Consider the following 20,807-nt stretch of genomic DNA (forward strand, 5'->3'; position numbering starts at 1 on the left):
GTGTCTGTGCCCCTCCTGCCTTCCTGGGCACACACCGAGATCTGAGACCCCATATCCCCGCCCTCTTTGTAATTAGACTAGATCTTACCAATAGAACGTGAGTTACTGTCATGAATATCATTCCCAGTCTCGATGGATAGGGAAGGGTACACCTTCTCCACCTTCTGTCTCTTCCCATCTACCAGCTACAAGTACAGGTAGAGGAGGCCCTAGAAGATGGCCCAGCTACCAACGGAAGGAGCCCGAGTCCCTCATTCTCAGCATAGAGCACATCCCCCTGCTTCCGCTGCTAAACCTGCTTGGGCTGTGATTTGAGTAAAGAAAACAGGAACAGACTCACTGACACAGAGAAAAGACTAGTGGTTGCCAGAGGACAGGGCTGTTGGGAGGCTGTGTGAAGGAGGCGAAGGGACTGAGAAGTACTGACTGGTAGTTTACAAAACAGGCATCGGGATGTAAAGTACGGCATAGGGAACGCAGCCAGTGATACTGTAGTAACTGCATGGCACCAGGTGGTACTGGAAATGTTGGGGGCAATACTTTGGAAAGCACAGGGTTACCTAACCACTAGGCTATACTCCTGAAACTAATACAGAATAATATTAAGGGTAAATTACAATTTAAAAAAAAATTAAAAGAAGAAATATACTCTCACTGTCTTGATCCACTGACATTTGGGTTTATCTATTCATATTTTGGAAAATAATTTTTGTATAGGATTTATCACATGCTCCTTTTGCAATGAGTACGCTATTGGTTTACCATGTATTTATCTATATTTATTAATTTTTCTCCTCTTCCATCTCTTCTTCAGCATCCTCTCTGGCCACTTTAAGCTTTATTGTAATCATTATTCTTAGTTTTTAATTCACTTACATGAACAACCTATTCATTTTTAAGGCAGTGTTAGGTACAGAAGGTGAATATCTTTTCTGTTGGTTCTTGGTCTTTGGTACATTTTTAAACAACATAATCAGAGCTTATAAGAAATATATATATGTATATTTTCTCTTGGTCCAAATATCTTTGTCAAGCCCTATATCACTGTGAAAATCTGGAATTCTTTTATAAATTATATTTCTTGACTTTATTGTGTGTAAGTCTTGATGGTCATTCTACAATTGTGGGCAAAAGTAGGTTTACGATTTATTTTCATATGGGAAACAATGCCATAATTAATAAGTAACAAAACAAGAATGAACTCTGTGTTCCACACGCTCACAACTGTAAACCTACTTTGGGCTCAGCCCTGCACTCGCAGGCTTGTGAATGTCGATAATGCACCTGTACTCACTACTCCACTGACAACCAAATGACCTTTACTTCCTCCAACGTCTTTTATTGTTCCTTGTTATACAGAGTCCATCCTTCCAGGGCACAATCAGAAAAAAAAATGAGTAAAAGAATGGTGACTTTAGACAATGGCTCAGCAAGCTGTCACTCTGGATGAAAACCTGCCTATGTCTGGTCGTATCTAAAGTTACATTAAACACAGTCACACCCATTCACTGATGTCCTGCTTATGGCTGGCGGACTTAAGGAGTGACAACAGAGACTCTATGGTCCAAAGCCTAACAGCCCACCGTCTGGCCCTTCACAGCCAATGTTTGCCGACCCCTGCTTTAGACTGTTCCTGACACTCACAGCAGCGCCTTCATCTCGGCATCCCTGACCGTGTGCCCTGCACAGAGGAGGTACCCAGTAAACATCAGTCAGACTGAAAAGCGTAACTGAACTTCTGGTCCCCACTGCAGAAGTGGTGCCTTACACGCAGTGGAGAGGTGGATATAGGCTGGTTCCCAGGAAAAGACACATTAGGGATAACCATCCTCATATGTGTTTCCTCCAAGGACCCCAGGGAACATGGATTCAGTGGGACAGCACTTAGAATTAAACGTTTGATTTGGGGTAGGGATGAAAGGCTTAAAGGAGACCTCAGTGGGTGACCCTAGGCAGACTTTGAGCAATTAGGGACTGAGGCAGGAGCTGGGATGAACATGGGCTGAAAGGCGGGGGAGGGGGAGCAGGGAACGAGAGGGGTGATGAGAGGGGTGATGAGAGCGGCGACGAGGGCCACAAAAGGAGAGGTCAAAACAAACCAGAGGCAAACTGCACTTCCGCTGTTGCTTGGCCTGCGGTGAGATCTGCCAGCCTGATTCTTCGGAAAATACAGTGTTGGTGGACTTCATTACCATTCCAATGCCTAATAGGATTTTATACCAACCCCCTGGGATACCACCTCCATCCCTATTACCATCTTGGCACACCACACTTTTTCCACTGCGGGCATTGCTAGCAATTTCCCAACACAAATGTGAATTTTATGGTGTTACAATTTCTACAAATGTTAGTTCTAAAAATGCCTTTTCTGTATAACAGCTTGACAGGAATATGTATGTATAAAAAATAACCGTGGAACTGTGGGTGGTATGCACTATTATTACGAAAATAGATGGAACACAGCGTATCAACATTGGGTTTTTAAATACACAAAGAAAAGGAAAAAAAGGAAGAAAAAAGTTAATGTTTTGGCTGTAACAGTTCCTCTTCTCACTAGACATTACATTTTGCCAAATCAATCTTGTTTGCCTAAAAGAGCTCCTTTAAAAAGTTGGTTTTGGTGAATCAACAGTCCCTCAGGCTTTATGAGCCTCGGTGCCCTATTGCTGCCTCCTATGCTTCTGCAACTCAGGAACTCTCAATGCTTCTCAAAATTTTAAATGCTACTAATATTACAAAGAGGTCATGATCGTGACATTCTCCTAGAGTAGCATGTTTATGAATTCTGCTCCATATTTTTTGTCTTTAAGTCAATAAGCTTATATAAAAAGTAAGAGAATTTTATCTACTGGCCTCTTACAATGAAAGTGTAATGAGTCTATGCCTTTATAGGCCTAGTTCTTATAACATAGCGTCCCACAGATACATAAGAAAATAACGAACTAGATGCTTTCTGATTTTGAAGATATGGCATTTAGTGACTCTCTTCTTGAAAGAACTGGATTTTTTATGTTTACTTTAGGAAACTGAGGTTGGGGCAGGGAGTGTAGAAGGAACCTTGTAGGCAGCTGACCTGCCTGGGTTTTTCACTGGTGGAAACACTGTCCACCTGGGTCCGTGTCTCAGGGGGAAGAGACAGAACCTCCCAGGGCTTGTCTGTGGCCACTTACACCTACGGAACTCCAATTATTCAGTGGAAAGACAAACTCTGCACATTCTACCGATGTTCTAAAATATCAGTGTATTATGTTCGTAGCATATTGTTTTGAGGATACTCTATTATTTGAAATTTTTCTGGTTGTAGTCTTACACTTTATGTAGTCCCACAGTTTCATTATTTTAGCCTTTGTTATCCTTCCTAGATATTATCAATTTCCTTGGATATTTCAATGTCCTCTAAAAATAGACTGTGTAATTATCACTTCAGCATCAATGTTTTATAGGTAGTGAAAGTGGGACGAGATGGGAGTAACGCACACCCAATGTTCCTGTGGACGTTACTGGTATAATTAGGAATAAAATCCTAACTGGGACTGTCGCCGAACATGCTGCTTGAGAATTAAATGACAACCCAATTGTATGAAAGCTGGATATTTTCATACGGTCACGGTGTGGAGAAGGCTGTTCTACTCTATGGAAAACTAGCTGTCCCTTCCTCAGATTCTCCTGCTGCTGGGACTTAAAATCTCAGGAGGAGATCTTGCTTTGTCAAGAAAAAAATTAATTTTTAAGAAGAGGCATACTGGCTCCGGCTGGTGTGGCTGAGTGGATTGAGCACCGGCCTGCGAACCAAAGGGTTGTGGGTTCCATTCCCATTCAGGGCACATGCCTGGGCTGCGGGCCAGGTCCCCAGTAGGGGGCACACAACAGGCAACCACACACTGATGTTTCTCTCCCTCTCTTTCTCCCTCCCTTCCCCTCTGTCTAAAAATAAATGAATAAAATCTTTAAAAAATATAAGAAGTTGATATTTGGTGTCTTCATTTGAGCTAATGATAAAATATTAGATTGATATGAGCTAAATGTAGAACCTTTCCTTTATTTTTTAAAATATATTGTATTAATTATGCCATTACAGTTGTTTTATTTCCTCCCTTCATTCCCCTCCACCCTGCACACCTCTCCCCCACCATTCCTCCCCTTTAGTTTATGACCACGTGTCTCAAGTTCTTTAGATTCTCTATTTTCCATACTATTCTTGCCCTCCCCCTATCTATTTTCTATCTACAGTCTGTGCTATTTACTCTCTGTACCTTCTCCCCCCTTCTTCTCCTCCCATTCCACTGTTGCTAACCTTCCATGTGATCTTCATTTCTATGGTTTTGCTCCTGATCTGGCTGTCCTCTCAGTTTGCTTTTGTTTTAGGTGTGTATACTTAATAACTGTGAGTTTGCTGCCCTTTCACTGTTCATCATTTTTATCTTCGTTTTCTTAGGTAAGTCCCTTTAACATTTCATATAATAAGGGCTTGGTGACGATGAACTCCTTGAATTTGATCTTATCTGAGAAGCACTTTGTCTGTCCTTCCATTCTAAATGAAAGTTTTACTGGATAGAGTAATCTTGGATGTAGGTCTTTGGATTTCATGACTTGGAATACCTCTTTCCAGCCCCTTCTTGCCTGTAGGGTCTCTTTTGAGAAATCCACTGACAGTCTGATGGGAAATCCTTTGTAGGTAAGTCTCCCCTTATCTCTTGCTGCTTCTAGGATTCTCTCTTTCATTTTAATCTTGTCTAATATAATGATGATGTGCCTTGGTGTATATCTTCTTGGGTCCAACTTCCTTGGGACTCTCTGAGCTTCCTGGATTTCCTGGAAGTCTATTTCCTTTGCCAGATTGGGGAAGTTCTCCTTTATTATTTGTTCAAATAAGTTTTCCACTGGTGGCTGTTCATTTCCCCCTTCTGGTACCCCTATAATTCGGATGTTGGAGCATTTAAAGATGTCCTGGAGGTTCCTAAGTCTCTTCTCATTTTTTTGAATTTTTGTTTCTTCATATTTTCCTGTTTGGCCATTATTTTCTTCCTTCTGGTTCACTCCCTTGATTTGAGTCCCAGTTTGCTCTTCATCACTATTGGTTTCCTGTGCAATTCCCTTCATTTCAATTAGTTTAGCCTTCATATGTTCCTCTAATTTGTGACTATAATCAACCAATTCTGTGAGCATCCTGATCACCAGTGTTTTGAACTGTGCCTCTGATAGGTTGGCAATTTCTTGTTCGCTTAGATTTAAGGGCTCTGGGGCTTTGAGATCTTCTTGAGCCATTTTTGGTCTGTTTGTGCCCATTAATTATGAGGAATGGGGCCTTAGGTGTTTACCAGGGCGGGGCGCCCAGGTCGCTGGGTTGTGATGCTGTATGTGGGGGTGGGGTCTGAGCGGGGAAATGGTGGTCCCCTCTGCTGCCTCCCGTCGTTGGGGCCTGCTCAGTCCCGTAGTCTCACTGTCCACTCCCTCACTCGTCTATCTGTGCACCAATGCTGGACCACAGTCAACCCGCTGCCCTGCACCCTTGCTGGGTATGCCGGTCACTCACTGGGTCTGTCTGTTGCAACCCCACGCCTGGGATCCGCGCGCCTGAGTCCATCTGACTGAGTTTTCCCGTGTAACCCGCTCCGCCAGCTGCTGGTTTCGCCCCTCTTACCGGTCAGGCTGAAGAACTGGTTGTTATCAGACTTCCGAAAAGTTCAATTTTCTGTGTTCTGGCTGTGTTTTCTGTTGCTAATATTTTGTTGTCTCTCAACTTGGTTGTGGGAGAAAGCACGGCGTCTCCACCTATGCCTCCATCTTGGCGGAAGTCTCCTAGAACCTTTCTTTTAGAACACACCATTTCCCCAACTACTCTGAATAAATATATATGTAGAAGAGACATACTGAGCATTTCTTCATGTGACAATAAGTGAAGTCTGCTTCTAATGGACATTTTTAGTATCAGGTAAAAGGATTTCAACAGTCTCAAGGGACCAAGTGAGACAGGGCCCGTGCTGAGGCGCAGGGACTGAGCCTGAGTCAGAGACAGGAGTTGAATCCAGGCTCGGTGTGGATCAAGTACGTGGTCTCGGGTTCATTATTTATTCTCTCTGACTTGCTCTTTCTTCATCTGTAAAGGAGGATAATAATGTTACCCACTCCGAGGGTGTGTGTAACTTGCTGGGCACAGTATCTAACAGCCAGTAAACAGTAAGTGGTCACAGCTGTTGCTACTGCTCACGGCGACCCGGCGGAATTCAGAGGGGGGAACAGCGCCCCACCCTTACGGGACGATTCAATCTACAGAAACCTCAGCACTAATCTCAGAGTTGAGAAACTGTTCCCACATACTTAACTTCTGGTAACGTCTCAAGTGTAAATAGGGGACTGATTACATAAACAACTCCATTCAACAGATCGCTGTGGGACTACTGACTGCTACTGTAGAATATTCAAGGACATAGTGAGGTGTGCATAATGTGTTGTTAATTAAACAGCAATTTCTTACACATTATATATAGTGTATTCACTTCCCTTTCACTTTATATACACATATTGCATGAAGAAAAGACTTGAAATATACACATAAAATGTTATTGATTAGTATCTTTGACAGAAATATGTCTCACATTGAATTTCCTTTTTATTGTTTTTATCTCTTTTTTTTTGTAATGAATATGTATTGCTTTTACAATACAAAAATGAAAGTTATTACAGAAAAGGGATTCAGGGAAATCAAAAACTTTTCTTGGTGACCTGATGTATAATTTTTGAAACACAAAGAATGAAGGCCCAGTGTTTCCCGTCCAGGGCCCGGCTCGAAATGTGGCCCAGGGCAGATCATAGGGGAGGACAGGCAGTGAGGCTGCGACAGGGACGCCCCACTTGTCACAGAGGGGCCTTGGATCACGGGACTCACCCCACACCCCTGTGAATCATGTGATGGCCACTGAGTGATTCAATACCAGTCCACACATTTTTTTAAGTTTAGTAATTTATACTTCTTAACTTCCAATATTAAAAGACTGTAAAAAAAATAACAGTTGCCACTTCGCGTCTCCAGGCATGGTTTGTTTTACACATAACCCTCCGTGTTTGGGGCATCAAGCACAGAAACTGTCACTTAAGCTGGAACCAGTGCCAGGAATCTGCTTCTCACTTCTGAGTCAGTGCTCCCACCCACCTCTCTGTTCACGACTCGGAGTAACAAAGTCTGCACTTATTTTAATTAACTCCCCTTTGTTTCTTTGTTTCTTTCTTTTTTAAAAAATAGAAACACACTGGTGTTTGCTCACACTGTGTGAGTAGATGAAAACGGATAGAGCCTCACCTCTCTGTTTGTCTGGCGGACTGTACGTGCCAAACGCAGGCAGCGTGCCATTATCCGGTCTCCTGTAGGCGGGCACAGCATTTTGACAGTTCTCGAAGCATGGCTTAGAAAATGCCCCGCACTCTGCAGCCTCCTAGGGGATGAAAATAAAAGTTACATTTGTTTTTTAACTACGTTCCAACTCGGCCAATGAAAGCAAAGCAAAAACATGATCAATTTATTAAAAATCTTTCAAGAGTCTATTGGATACAAATCCTCAGTTGGGGAAAAGCAAAGTGGACCTATGAGTTACAACATCTTTGGATATGAAATGAAAAATACCGACAATGGGTGCTAAGGACTCGGAGTGCTGATAGCCAGCACAAAAGAGGATTAACTTTATTATTCTCCCTCCACTATCCCCGCCCCCATTCCACTTACAACTGGCTTCTTTCAATTTTTCTTCCATCTGGGAGTACAGCTTGCGGCAGTGTCAACACAAGAATACAGTTCATGCCAAGGACGTTTCTCTGCCAACCAGCTGGCTCCCCTTCTCTCCCTGTCGACTAAGTGCACAGGCTGCAGGACAAGTCAGAACCCACGCACGCTCGCCACTGAAAGGTCACGAGTGTGTCCCACTGCTGAGGTCGCTTGGCCAGGAGCTTAAAACATAGTGCTGTGACAATGCCAGGCTGGGGTCCTCCTGAGACATTTATTCTTCGTTTTCCCCTTATGTCTCCCCCCTGTTTTGCATTTCTGTAAACAAATTGAAAGTTGCCTTAAAACTGCGTATCCAGAATAACATCCCCGAGCCACGTTCCACAGGTGTGGGAGAAGCCGTAGGAGGGGCCGATGATTGAGAGCTATTTGTTCAAGGGGCACGAGCCAGAGAGGGCTGGGTTTTGTTCTCCCTCGTACTGTGTGTCTTCCTAACAGATTTCAAGGGAGTCACTTGGAAGCCATCTTGTGGCTGTGCCCTTGACCATGTAAGAGAGGAACGTGCCACGAACAGAAACGAAGATCCGAGCCCCCAAGCTCTCTCCTTCTGAGAAGGGCGTTTGGCCCAAACCATGCATGTGATTTATACTTTCCTTTTCAGTTCCCAAAACTCAGTATCTGGCTAGTTAAGCAAAACAGTCAGAACATTCAATAATGTACACATTCTTAATAATTATAGTGTTTTCAGCTGCTGACGGTCCTTTAGCCATTTGACAAGCCTTATTCCACTTTTTCCACACCCAGTGTTTCCACACCCAGTGTTTCACACCCCTTGCCTCTGTGCTGCTAGGCAAACCGAGGCTGGTACTCAGCGAACTTCTTTGAAGTTAACGCTTGGAGCCCTGGCAGGCAGGACTTACCTTGCACAGCCTTGTGCTATTTTTTAATTGAATTTATTGGCTAACAAAACTATTTGCTTTCGGGTGTACAGTTCTATAATACGTAATCTGTATATTGCACTGGGTGTTCAGCACCCCAAGTCAAGTTTCCTTCCATCACCCTTTATCCCCTTGTCTACCTCCCTCACCCCCATTTCCCACTGGTAATCACCACGGTGTGGGCATGCTTTGATTTAACAACAAGAACAAAAAAAATTTTGTCTGCTTTCCCAGCTCTTTGATAAATGACACAATCGATATCCCAACAACTGATCAGTAACCAGCCTAATTAAAGTATTCGGCCTGTAAAACAGAGCTGTCGAGCAGCCCTCCATTAGTGTCCCAGCCAATAAAAAATATAATGGAGTTTTAAACATGCTCTGTGTCTGCTTCTACCAAGTGAGCTTGCAGCAGGAAGGGGAATGTTTCGGGGAATGGAAGAAAAAACAGGTCATAACCCATTTTTTAACACCAAGTCTCCAGGCTCAAACAGAATTACAATTGAACCTCAAGCTCGTCCTCTGAAAAACATGTTTCTGCTTTAAATGATTTTGATTCCATCAAGGGCTCATTATGTATTCTTTGCAAGGTCCTCATCAAAACTGTTTACGTATTTTGTGCATCTGGGTAATGTGGGAAAATAACCCAACAACTATATATTTTGACTTCTCTTAAGTAGCTTCTTCAATTTTTATATCAATATAAGGTTCAAGTAACCGTCACGGCACTCTTGCCAAGTGTAACTGATTTGCCTGAATGCATGTGCCGTGCAGGGACCCCTTTTCTAGGTTACAGATGCGCTTCCGCTGCACTGGGGGCGGGGGACACACCAGCAACACGAGTGCACAGTGTAGGCTCTGACGCAGTGACACACAGATTGGGGAGATCAAATAGCTGTACATTATTTTTTTCAATTTAATAAAGATTAGCTGTCTTTAAAAGAAAAAATGCTCTTTAATCTTCAAGGTTCCCATATGATCCTCAACAGCTGAGACAGTCAAATGCCTGCTTATTCCCCACGGAAAGCATGTAAATATTAAGAAAACTAAAAATGAATCTTGATTAAATGTCCTCAGGAAAATGGTTTTTTGTCCTATTTCTTATTCACAATGGATTCCCTAGTGAACTGTGTATTAACAAGACATTTCTGAGGATGGGCAAACTGGAAATTTAGTACTTTCTTCCAATGGTATAACAGTCAACTCACCCCAGAGTGTGAATATAAAAGAAAAAACCCTACAATAAAGGAGAATGAAAATGATAAAATGTCTCAACTATATGAGCCAAAATGCAGAACACTTATCCACTAAGCATTTATATGTTTTAGAGGAACACATAAAATTAGGGAAGATGAGAGGTGGGGGGATAACTAACTCTTACAAAAGTACCTTTTTTTTTTTTTTACTTTTGCTATCTGCACAGATATGCTACTATACAGCACTGTCCTCCTGGCTTTTCTGTTAGTTTAGGTATCTTTTTTCCAAAAAAATCCTAAGTGAGGTCAAATCCCTGGACAGACAAGGTAGTCAGTCATCCTTCACGCCCATCTCCAACCCCTGAGTCCCGTGAAGTCCTCGGGTTCCAGAGTAAGAACCAAATTAAACCATAAAGGAGCCAATTCTTTTATGGATGGAAGCAATAAATATGGGTTTTATAACTCTGTACATAAGTAAAACCATTAAATATTCATGGAAGCCTCTCTGTCACTTAAGCAGACGCAAATGTTGAAATCGAGCTGGCTCATTATATATAGTCTCCAGTAATTGGTCAATTTACATTTATTTAACATTTTCAAGGTTATGTACAGAGGAGTAAAAAGGTACAGTTACTCCTTTCCGATAGCGGATGATATAACAAAGTAAGATACAGTTAGGGTTTACTACTTCAGCTTACCCTTTCAGATGAAGGAGGCCCACATGTAACTTTTATTCATTCATTCAACAGTGTTTATTAAGTGTCTACGATGTGTTGGGAAACAGGACACATTGAGGGACAAAACAGACAAAAGCATCTGTCATCTGCACGTCCCAGCACTCGACCGGGGATGTCTCCGCACGGCTGGGAAATGGCTGGCCTGGGATTTCAACTCAAGTAATCCCAGACTGCCTTCTTCTCTTGTGGGTTTGAAGACCCTTTATTTTTTCTAAGTTGAACTTATTATTAAAACTAATATTTTATAGGAGTATGTTTTAATAGTATTCTATTTTAACTTTGCTTATTATTGTATTACAAATGTGACTTATTTTAGAGAATATATGTGTGGTTTGTTAATACTCTTCTTATTAACTACTATAAACTTTTTTCCTCTTAAAATAATTTTAACAGCATTTAGTAATTTATATATAAAAAAGTGTTAACTTTATAATATAATAATTGTTTAATATAATTATAAGTGAAGTGTTTAGAAATACTAGCATTCGAGAATATTTTATGCTTATACTTCATGTGTAGGTAAAATTTTTCCTTACATTAAAAAAAAAGCCCATAAAGAAAACATAGTAGAAGATTTCAAGTATATTTATTCAATTAAAAACATTTATTTAACAACATGAAGCAAGCAGCTTGCTTAACAGATCGAATTTTAGGTTAGTTGCATGACAGTGTTGTATTGCCCATGTGTGAGCTACGGGGGAGAGTGCAGACAGCTGACCGCAGTGTAATGACCTTCACATTGAACGCCGTGTGTATCTGATTAGGAACGTCTTACAGTATGGACACTGCTGACACATCAGCCAAAAAGTATATAAAGAAGTCATACACTTCAATAATTTAGTATGTGAATAAAGCCTTATTCATAAAGCCCAGAGCTCTAGGAATTTCTGAAGGAAAAAAGCTAGAAAATGTGGACCTGTTACATTTGATAAATTACTTACTTTATATGCACATTTTTACACCTCCTAGTTATGCCTAAAATATACAACCACCTGTTCGCCACATAAATCCATCAGAGAACTTCTGGGGCATATTTTTCCAATTTCGGAATCAGTAGAAGTGTAGCTACCACACTAGTGATATGAGTTTATATATCCAGGGGGCCACTTGGGCAGTTTTCTGAGGAAAGGAAAGCTCTGCTCACCTCCATCGGCCTCTCTGGCCTCCTCAGAATCACCAACTGGATCATCCCTCGTATGTTTCCTTCCATGGACATCGACCTCCTAAGTGTTTCCATAGCTTCGTGATTCGACTTTCCCAAGAGGGATTCCCCATTAACTGCAATCAGCTGGTCATTCATCCGCAGACGACCATCCTAGTGCAGAGGGAAGAAAAACAGCATTAAACAGAGAAAAGTGTGGTGATGACATGTGGCTGCTTCAGGGAAAAGTTCAAGTTTAACTATGAAATTAGAAAAAAATATTCAGCTATTAGGAATGATTTATTGTCTGTGGCAGAAAAAGGTTCTGGAGCTTATCAAATAGTCACAAATACAAACCAGAATGAATTGTGTGAAAGTATTTTTTAGAAATCTTTGCGTCCCGAGATGCAACAATGCAGACATTTGGATAATGTCTCTTACCGAAATCTTTGGCAAGCATGCTAACCTTGTCTGATCCTGCCATTTGCTCTGGCAGGGACCATGTTGCTGACTCCAGGAGAGGAGCTTGCCAACAAAAGTGGTCACATCCCCTGAAACAAGAGTTTGTGTTTTCAGGCACAGAGAGACATCATGCTTAAATGTCATGTGCTTGACAATAGTGATGTGTCTCCTGATATCATTGCTAGCTCTATTGAATAGAGCTGGGACAAAATCCGCATGGTATTTTCTCTGACACAACCACTAAGCTGCTAGTCTGATAGTCTGCAAAAGAACACAGGGCTGTGAAGTGAAGGACCAATTTGCTGTGATGTCTCCTGGCAGAAAAGCTCAAGAAAGGGGACTGTCAAGCTTTTTGCAAGAAGGTTCTGACTGATGAGAACTTTTAAGCAGCATCTCCAGGAAGGAATGGAAACTCAGCATGTGGGCAGGGCGCCTGGACTCTAGACTAATTCAGTCCCAGCACCCAGTCATCTTCAGCCAGAATCCCTCACACGTGGGAGTCTGGGAGCAGCCAGCTCTGCCAACGAAAGTACTTGAAGGGACCAGGGTGTATCTTCTCAACAGGTAGCCTGGGGGTGCAGAATGCTTAAAATATTAGCAGTTAGATTAGAGATATTAATTATGTCTTATACTCATTTTCCACCAGGGTCAAAAGTTCCTGCTTTGAGGTGCAGACGCAGTGTTGGGGATGTTACGTTGCTGCTGACGAATTTCACAGAAATAACAGCAGGCACACATAATGGTTTACCTTTCCAGAGATTTTTTCCATCAATTGTCTCAAGTGAGTCACAGAACTCCAAGAAGTAGATCAATGTTTTTGTTCACATTTTACAGACAAGGAAACCGAGGCAGGGAAGCGAGGTAATTTGCCCCAAGTCACAAAAGCAACTCAGAGACACACCAGCTCAAGGTCGGGTTTCATGAGCCTCGTCTCTTCAGTCTCTCTGCTAGAACTCCCTTGTTACTCCTCTCTAGGCTACAGCTGTGCAATGCAGAAATAGGGCAGGGGAAATAATTAAGGGGTTTTACAGTTGGAAGTATCTGGGATCCACATTCAAATAAACAGAATGAAATGTGAAAGAAAAATACTTCCTTAAGAAAGGAGAAAACCGGATACACAGTGAACAACAGGACCAAGCGTATGGCTCCAGGAGAGAAATCCTGTGCACAAGTTAATAAGTTTTGACTAACACAGTAGCAGATGGTCAGAGGAGGCCCCTCTGCAGACTGCAGGGAACAGGGCGAGTGGTGGAAGTGGCTCTGGAGAGCTAACGTCCTCCTGGAGAGCCACGCACAGGTCACCTGCTGGAGAGGGTGTTGGCCACGTGGGATTGTGGGGGGGTGACCCAAAGGGGCACAGCCCTCTCGATGAAGAAACTGAGATGGCAAGGCATCGGGCCAATGGAGACGGGGAGAATCAGAGCTGTAAATGTCGGAGCGGGCTGCCTCAAGAGAGCAATGCCCCTCCCTTCCCCTTGTTTTCCCTCTCCACTTAACCTTTACCCCAATTTGGAGAAAATCTGGAAATGAGATTTACAGGAAAGGCCAAACGAGAAGGAAATCGCTTCATTTCTGTTATCTGTTTTGAGTGAGGCACATAAAGAATAAGATTAAGGTTACTGGAAGTGGGGGTAAGACAAAAGCAACCTTAATGGTTTAGTCCTATGAAGTGAGATGTGACTCAAGAAATTATTCTATTTCGGCATTTAATGGAAGGACTATCGGGCTGAATCTTGAGGAGGAGGTTAGGCGGGTCACACGATCTTGTTCAGAATGACTGGAGACGGGTGTGTGGTTTCTAAAGAGGAGGAGGAAGCAGAAGAGTTGGATCAAGATCCTAGCTCTGTTAACAGGAAATGAGGTCTAGTGTTGGATTTGTAGAGGCTTAGTCTTGGCAGGACACTTCATGCTGTGTAACAGGAAGAAGAAAGATAAAGACTGAAACCTTATGAGTATCTGTAGAATGAAGGAAATAAAATCTGAGTGAGGTCCCACCTGGTAACCTCCTATGAACCTTCCCTGTGAAGTGCGGGTGAGGGGCTGCAAGCAGAGGTAATGAAGAGCCGAGGAGATATAAGAAGAACATTTATTTTCTTTTGGTAAAATAATCTCTTACCAACAGGTATTAAGCACGCACTTTTATTTGCAGCTACATTCCAAATCTCAAGCATGCAGAACTACAATGAAGTAGAACATGTTTGCTGTATCCAAACCCCAGACATAAAGGCAGGGCAGGTCACCCCAGGGCAGCTGGGATTTTTTTTTTAGAAGACATTCACATTCATCCCAAGTGTCATGTAGCACTGTGAGCGTGATAAAAACCCACACACTCTCATTTTGAGGCTTGGCCTGTCTGCTGCTATTGGCGTGTGCTTTTGTCTATAAGACGGGTCATTTCATTCGTGGCGAAGCAAGCACCATGTTGTCCTGACACTGAGCATATTGTAATTGCAGAATTCAGAGCTGCAAGGGTCCTTAGAGGTCATCATGCCCAACCTCTCCTGGGCACAGACAGATAATAAGATGGTCGAAGCAGATGATTAACCATTCACTGAACTCCTTGTAAGAGAAGCCACTTAGCTCGGGACTTGCTCAGCTGGTTAAGGCTGGAGCTGGATCAGAAGAGTCCAAGCCCTGATCTCTCAGCATTCCCTCCTCGCTGACCATTGTCTTCTATATACATGACCACAACTAGTCCCTACAGCAGCAGAGCTTCAAGGGAAAAAAAGACTTTCAAAACCAGGGAGGAAAATACATTACATGACATGTCCCGAGAGAGAGCCCTACACAAAAGCCAGTCGATGACAAAGACAGGAGACTGCACTGGGGGATGAAGAGCAGAGAAGCAAACCTGCAGAGGAAGCAACAAACAACCCCTCCACCCAACCAGCTCCAGGTACATGTGTATCTAGGTCTGGTCTTGATCTAAAATGAAGTCGATTCAATGAGGAGCTCATTGCTCCTCGCTCGTCAGATAGCCCTCAAAACTGTGTATGTCTATTCTGCTTTGGAATAACTGTGACAGGAAAAATAGGTACTTATGGTTTTATTTTTTTCTATGAATACTATGTTCAAATACATACTTAGGCATGAGGATGCTGTCATCAAATGATTTTACATAAGTGAATTCAACTATGTAAGGATATGACTCAGCAATTTTGGATATTTATTTCATTATAACCTGGGCTATATTTACATTTGTTTAAAAAAATATCCCTTTCTGCTCAATGTTTGTATCTTTGCTCCTCTCCCCCAACCCACCCTCCAAATCTGTACTTTGAAATCCTAACTTCCAACATGAGGTTATTAGCAGGTGGGGCCTTCAGGAGGTGATTAGGTCGTGAGAACGGAGCCCTCATGAATGGGATTAATGCCCTTGCTCCCTCTGACAGCAAGACGATGTCTACCTATCTACCCAAAGGGGCTTCTCACCAGACACCAAATCTGCTGGTGCCTTGATGTTAGGCTTCAGCCTCCACAACTGTGGGAAAGAAATTTCTGTTGTTCATAAGCCGGCCAGTTTATGACATTTTGTTACAGCAGCCTGACCACACTGAGACACTTTCCTTCCTAACCGAAAAGACAGCAGCCATATCTGGTCCTCTGGCAACCCTGTTACCAACTCTAGCTGTCTTTAAGCTAGGTAGGAGCACAGGAATTTCCAAAAGAGGAAGGAGAACAGCATAAAAATAAGGAGTAACTTCTTCAGGGCATTTTAGGACAAGTAAAAACTGGTATGAGATTAGTTCTTTTTCATGTCCCAGGCTTCAAGTCTCATCAGTCCTCACCTGGTTCTCATGCAGGAAGAAGAGTGGAGGGGGAGACATGCTATTTGAGTTTTACATCTTCCTCTAATGGAGCACCTAACATAGGCCAGCCCTTGTGCAAATATTTTGCGTATGTTCTCTCCTTCATTCCTTACAACGACCCTTTGGTGTTACTCTCTGCTATTTAAGAGACAGAAAAGGGACAGAGACATTAAGTGACTTGCCGAAGGGTACTGGCATTACGGGTCTACTTGTTTTTGAATCAGACATGTACCTGTCATGCTATATTTCTTCTGAAATCAGAGTTCAAGAGATTATTAAAGGCACTAAAAATTGTTAATGACAACATTTATTAATGTCTTTCTACTTTGTGTATTCATTGTCCTAAAGTCTTTACATGCATTAGGCAAATTAATCCTTACAAAAATCATATACATCGGGGACTACTGCCCCGTTTTTTAAAGGAAGACACCAAAGATCAGGCCAGTTGAGTGCATAATTACAAGTCATATTTCTAAAAGCAGATTTGAACTAGGTCTGGCTCACTGTGGAGTCCATGTTTTCAACTGCTTTGCTAGTGATTCTTGTTCTTTTGGGGCCTATAGATTCCTTTGAGAATCTAGTAAAAGCTACAGATTCTTACCTCTCAAAAATACGTGTTTACACCCCAGCTTCTCCACAGATGTGTATTTGGACCAGGCAGTTCTTTGTGTGTGTGTGGGCAGTCAGGAGGATGTTTCATGTGCCCATGGAAGCAGGTCCATGACTTCTGAGGGATCCAGTGACCTTACGGTCCAGCTCCTACTATATGCGGTGGAGCCTGGTTTCTACCTCCGCCATGATTACTGGTGACAGTGCATGGCTTAATCTACCACTTTGGGCCAATTTCTTGTGAGGCTCCCTACCTTTCAAGTTTTTCCATGGCTACTACCAAAGGGAGAGTAAGAAAGCCATGTCTCTGCAAAGACCCAGTCTCTGCAAAACCTGAGGCAGCACTTGAGAGTGGGCTGGCTCTCCCAGGGGCAGCTGGCTGGGGACCAAAGCCAGTCCGCATTAGGCCATGGTGTTGAGAGGATTAATCATGACCAGATGTCAGCTTCTGCCTCTGCACGTTTCTAAAGGGGCCCTCAGTACAGCCTCCTGGGACAGTATCAACACCCACAGCCCAGACCCTGAAGCCTGACTTCAGACCACAGGGCAGAGTTCTCCCGAGTGGGGTGGGCCTCCGGGTGAGATGGCACCCAACAGAGGAAGAGGACTGTCCTGAAAACAACTTTCTCAAGGCCCTAAAGTCATTCTGTGACAACTTCTGCCTATTAGACTTTTGAAAATAAAAGAAAAAAAATCACAACCTAGAAGAAAACCTTGCAGTCCAGATTGAAATCATTTAACTTCATTAAAAAGCAGGAGCCATGAAAGGAACAGAATAAATCAAGATTGTAAAGTAGAGTTTTTAAAATTAAGAAGTGGAATAAAGAAAGTTGCTAAGACTGGAAGCACGTCAATTCTTGTCTGGAGGAATAGCTGCCTGCATTAGCAGATGCTCTCCATCACATGTCCTATGACAATTTCAACCAAGATTAATGGGGCATTTTCTCCCAACCACAGCTCTCTTTTCTAGGGATAGCAAACTGCATTCTGGTGTACACACCATGGCTACTTGACCCACACTCTTCCTTCTGTCCAAATGTCCTTTGCATTCCTGTTCACCTGTGGAACGTTTATCCTTTGTAAGAAGGCTAAGCAGCTGCCTTTCATTCATAATTTCCTCCACAGGAAGAATTATTGCTTGATCATCTCAACACCCATGATACTTTTATATTTGTGTGCCATAACCCAGATCACAGTGCAGTTGTTTACACACTTACTTTACCACCCTACCACCTCTATAGATTACGGAATGAGTCGTCTTAAATTCCTCACTGCAGGTCTTCAAGAAATACTTGCTAAGTTGAATCGCTTGAAAAATATTTCATTCAGGTGCTTTGGGCCTGGTGTAAGTTTCAACTGCAATAGACTAGCTGTTTAACTTACAGACTATGACTATGAGAGATATGTGAATCCCGGTGAGCTTGGCTACAACAGTACATGTTCGAAGAGCCCTTATCGTTCTGAAAATGAAGCCTGCTTACCTTCTGTGAACTGACCCAATATCCTGTTGGTCAGCTGTGCAAGATTCTCTATTTATCCAATTCAGTTATTGCCGTAAAAGGCTCACTCCAATTCTGTGGCAAACCAGTGAAGTTTCAGCAACATACCATTTACTCAGCACCAGTGGCATGAGAGGTTTTTTTAAAAGATATCTGAAGAGTATTTTTTTTGTACATCAGAATATACATAGATCTATTCTGATATAATGTTTTCAAAATGTATTATAGCTTTTTCCATTTTGAACACCTTCTGGAAACATGGGCATAAATAAATACATCATAACTTAGAGCCTTTATTATAGTCACTACTGAATCTTATAATTTCCTCAGCAAGAAAATTTCAGAAGCAGTGACCGAGAGTCATCACAGTATTGACTGGCCTACGATGAAGTGATCACATTTGGTGCTTGTTTTACTCTTTTCCTGTCTCTAGTCACACCAGCTTCCTCTCCATTCCTTCCTATCTCCTTCCTGACTTTCTGTTTTCAGTTTACTTTGGCCTAGAAAGCCGGATAATAAAAAGCTTACGAAGGCATATGTGTGATATATGAATCAAAAAGATTCAGCATAAATGCCTAATCAGATTAGAATTTCAGAGGCCTTTCCAGCTCACTGAAAATTATTTACTTAAAATAATAAACAGTGCTCTTATTCATGCTATGATGGCTAAGAGCCTGATTACTAGAAAATTGAGCCCCAAGTAGAGTATCTAGAACAAAACTCTGAGCATATTATAAACTCCTATCCGTACCCATCATGAAGGTGAATATAGCTTCTCAGGTGAAAGGTGCTGTTTTCACAAAGTGTCATCATCTTGGAATACCAACTTCCATAGATTATAATTTCCTTTTTGATTAGATCTACCAACTCTTTTTTTTCGAGCCTACTAAGACAATCATAGAGTCCAAAATATACATCAAATTGATGTAGAGTTCCAAAATTTCCTCCAGCATGGGATAAGTTTATTTTTCATTTGCATGTCTATGCATGAAATAAAAATGTGAGAGTGATAAAGATCAGCAAGAAAATAAGGATTGATGCTGGTGTTGTGGGATTTTAAAAGTAATGTTATATATTTATAAAATAGTTACTACTGCAGAAAATTCACAGGCTTTTCATTTACGGGCTAATATTCACTAACATTTTCAGCTTTTTAACAAAAGGAAATTGGTTAAAATAATTAGCATAACATTTACTTATTTTTCTGATTTTTAAATTAGTGATTTCATTTTTTAAGTAAAAGTAAAAATTTTAATGGATAAATAGTGAGTGTGAATTTTTCCTGGTAAAGTTTCTGTTTTTGCTTTTTTTAATACTCACCCAAGGATATGTTTACTGACTTTAGAGAGAGAGGAAGTGGGGGAAAGAGAAAGAGAGAGTAAGTGAGAAACACTGATGTGAAAGAGAAACATTTGGGATCGAACCTGCCCCACTGGGGATCGAACCCGCAACCTTTTGGTGTAGGGGATGACATTCCAACCAACTGAGCTACCTGGCCAGGATGTAAAGATCCTGTTTTTAGTTGTCCATAAGATGTATAATGTTTCTCTGACTAGGATGAAATGCTAGAGTTTGGGTTCTAATGTTTGAGGATTTGCAGTGGAGCTATTTTTCACTCGGCTTGTATGGTCCTTTTGCGAAAGGTAAAAATCTGGAAGACATGGACACTAGTAATGATCTTTACGGTTCTCCCCCAGTAGAAAACATGATCAATTTAAGGGAAATGAATAGTTGAAGAAATCACTTAACATTAGTGTTTCTTAGAAAGCTGTCCCTTTTATCTTTCTTTGAATTCATTAATTATAGATCTGTCACATGATTTATAGATGCCAGCAGAGATGGAGGTGGGGATTACTCGTGCTGGGAACTCCTACCGGACCCCTGTTAAGCGCCTGGAAGCTCTTAAGGTTCCTTATTATGAAGAGACATGAAGATTTAGAATCAAGCTCCAGGTTCCCAGAAATTCCAGGACTGTGAGTAGTCTCTCCAAAAATTCACATTTTAGTCATTTTAAAAATAGGAGGATTGCTTGTATTGGATAAAACTTTTTCTTTCACCCATTATTAAATAGTGTAGATGGTGAAATTCTGCATCTCTCAGAGGGAAGAATTCAAATTTCCTAAGCACACAAAAATCAAATCATTTAAATTATGTCTATTTCATATTCTGAGTGCATGCATTTGCAATTAGCTATGTCAGGCATTTTTCTTTCACCTAATTTCATCATCATCAAGTAGTATTTATTAAGCACAAACCTGGCTAATTAATTTTCTAGAGAATAACAGGAATTCTTAAATTCATTCTCTCTTTTTAAGAGCCCTTAAATAATCTGCTTCACATATGACATTATTCCCTAGGCAAAAATTGTCTTTAAATTTTAATTTTTACCTTATTATTTCAGAGTTTCCATAGGACACATTTAAGTCCCAAAGTATAGTCAAATAAATCAGGTTCTGTGAGATTTGTTTTTACTACGTATTAAATTTCTATTTTTAAAAATTGCTATTCTAGTGTATATTTTTTCTAAAAGTGATTCATTTTTAAGGTAAAAAATAAGCAGTTTAAATTAGTATAATCAAAAGATGTAAAATGTATTTTCTTCAAAAAATGTTCAATTAATATGGTATGTCAAAAGCAAAGCAAAAAAAAAAAAAAGAGCCACTGATTTCAGAATTCGAAATGTTTAGCAAATAAGAATGAAAC

General features: G+C 41.4%; 1 protein-coding gene across 3 annotated transcripts in view; it reads right to left on the reverse strand.

Annotated features, from left to right (window-relative positions):
- PARD3B (par-3 family cell polarity regulator beta) overlaps positions 1 to 20,807 on the reverse strand; it is a 977,832-nt gene that overhangs the window by 389,564 nt on the left and 567,461 nt on the right. For all 3 annotated transcript variants that reach the window (XM_037166016.2, XM_037166014.2, XM_037166017.2), the window contains exons 12-13: positions 11,729 to 11,899; positions 7,298 to 7,430 (exon numbers count right to left, since the gene is read on the reverse strand). In XM_037166016.2, coding sequence (XP_037021911.2) covers positions 7,298 to 7,430; positions 11,729 to 11,899 — 304 coding nt within the window. The remainder of the gene's footprint in view (positions 1 to 7,297; positions 7,431 to 11,728; positions 11,900 to 20,807) is intronic.

This window comes from Artibeus jamaicensis, unplaced genomic scaffold, assembly GCF_021234435.1.
Source record: "Artibeus jamaicensis isolate MK-2021 breed Jamaican fruit bat unplaced genomic scaffold, CSHL_Jam_final contig_1015, whole genome shotgun sequence".
NCBI classification, from domain to species: Eukaryota; Metazoa; Chordata; class Mammalia; order Chiroptera; family Phyllostomidae; genus Artibeus; species Artibeus jamaicensis.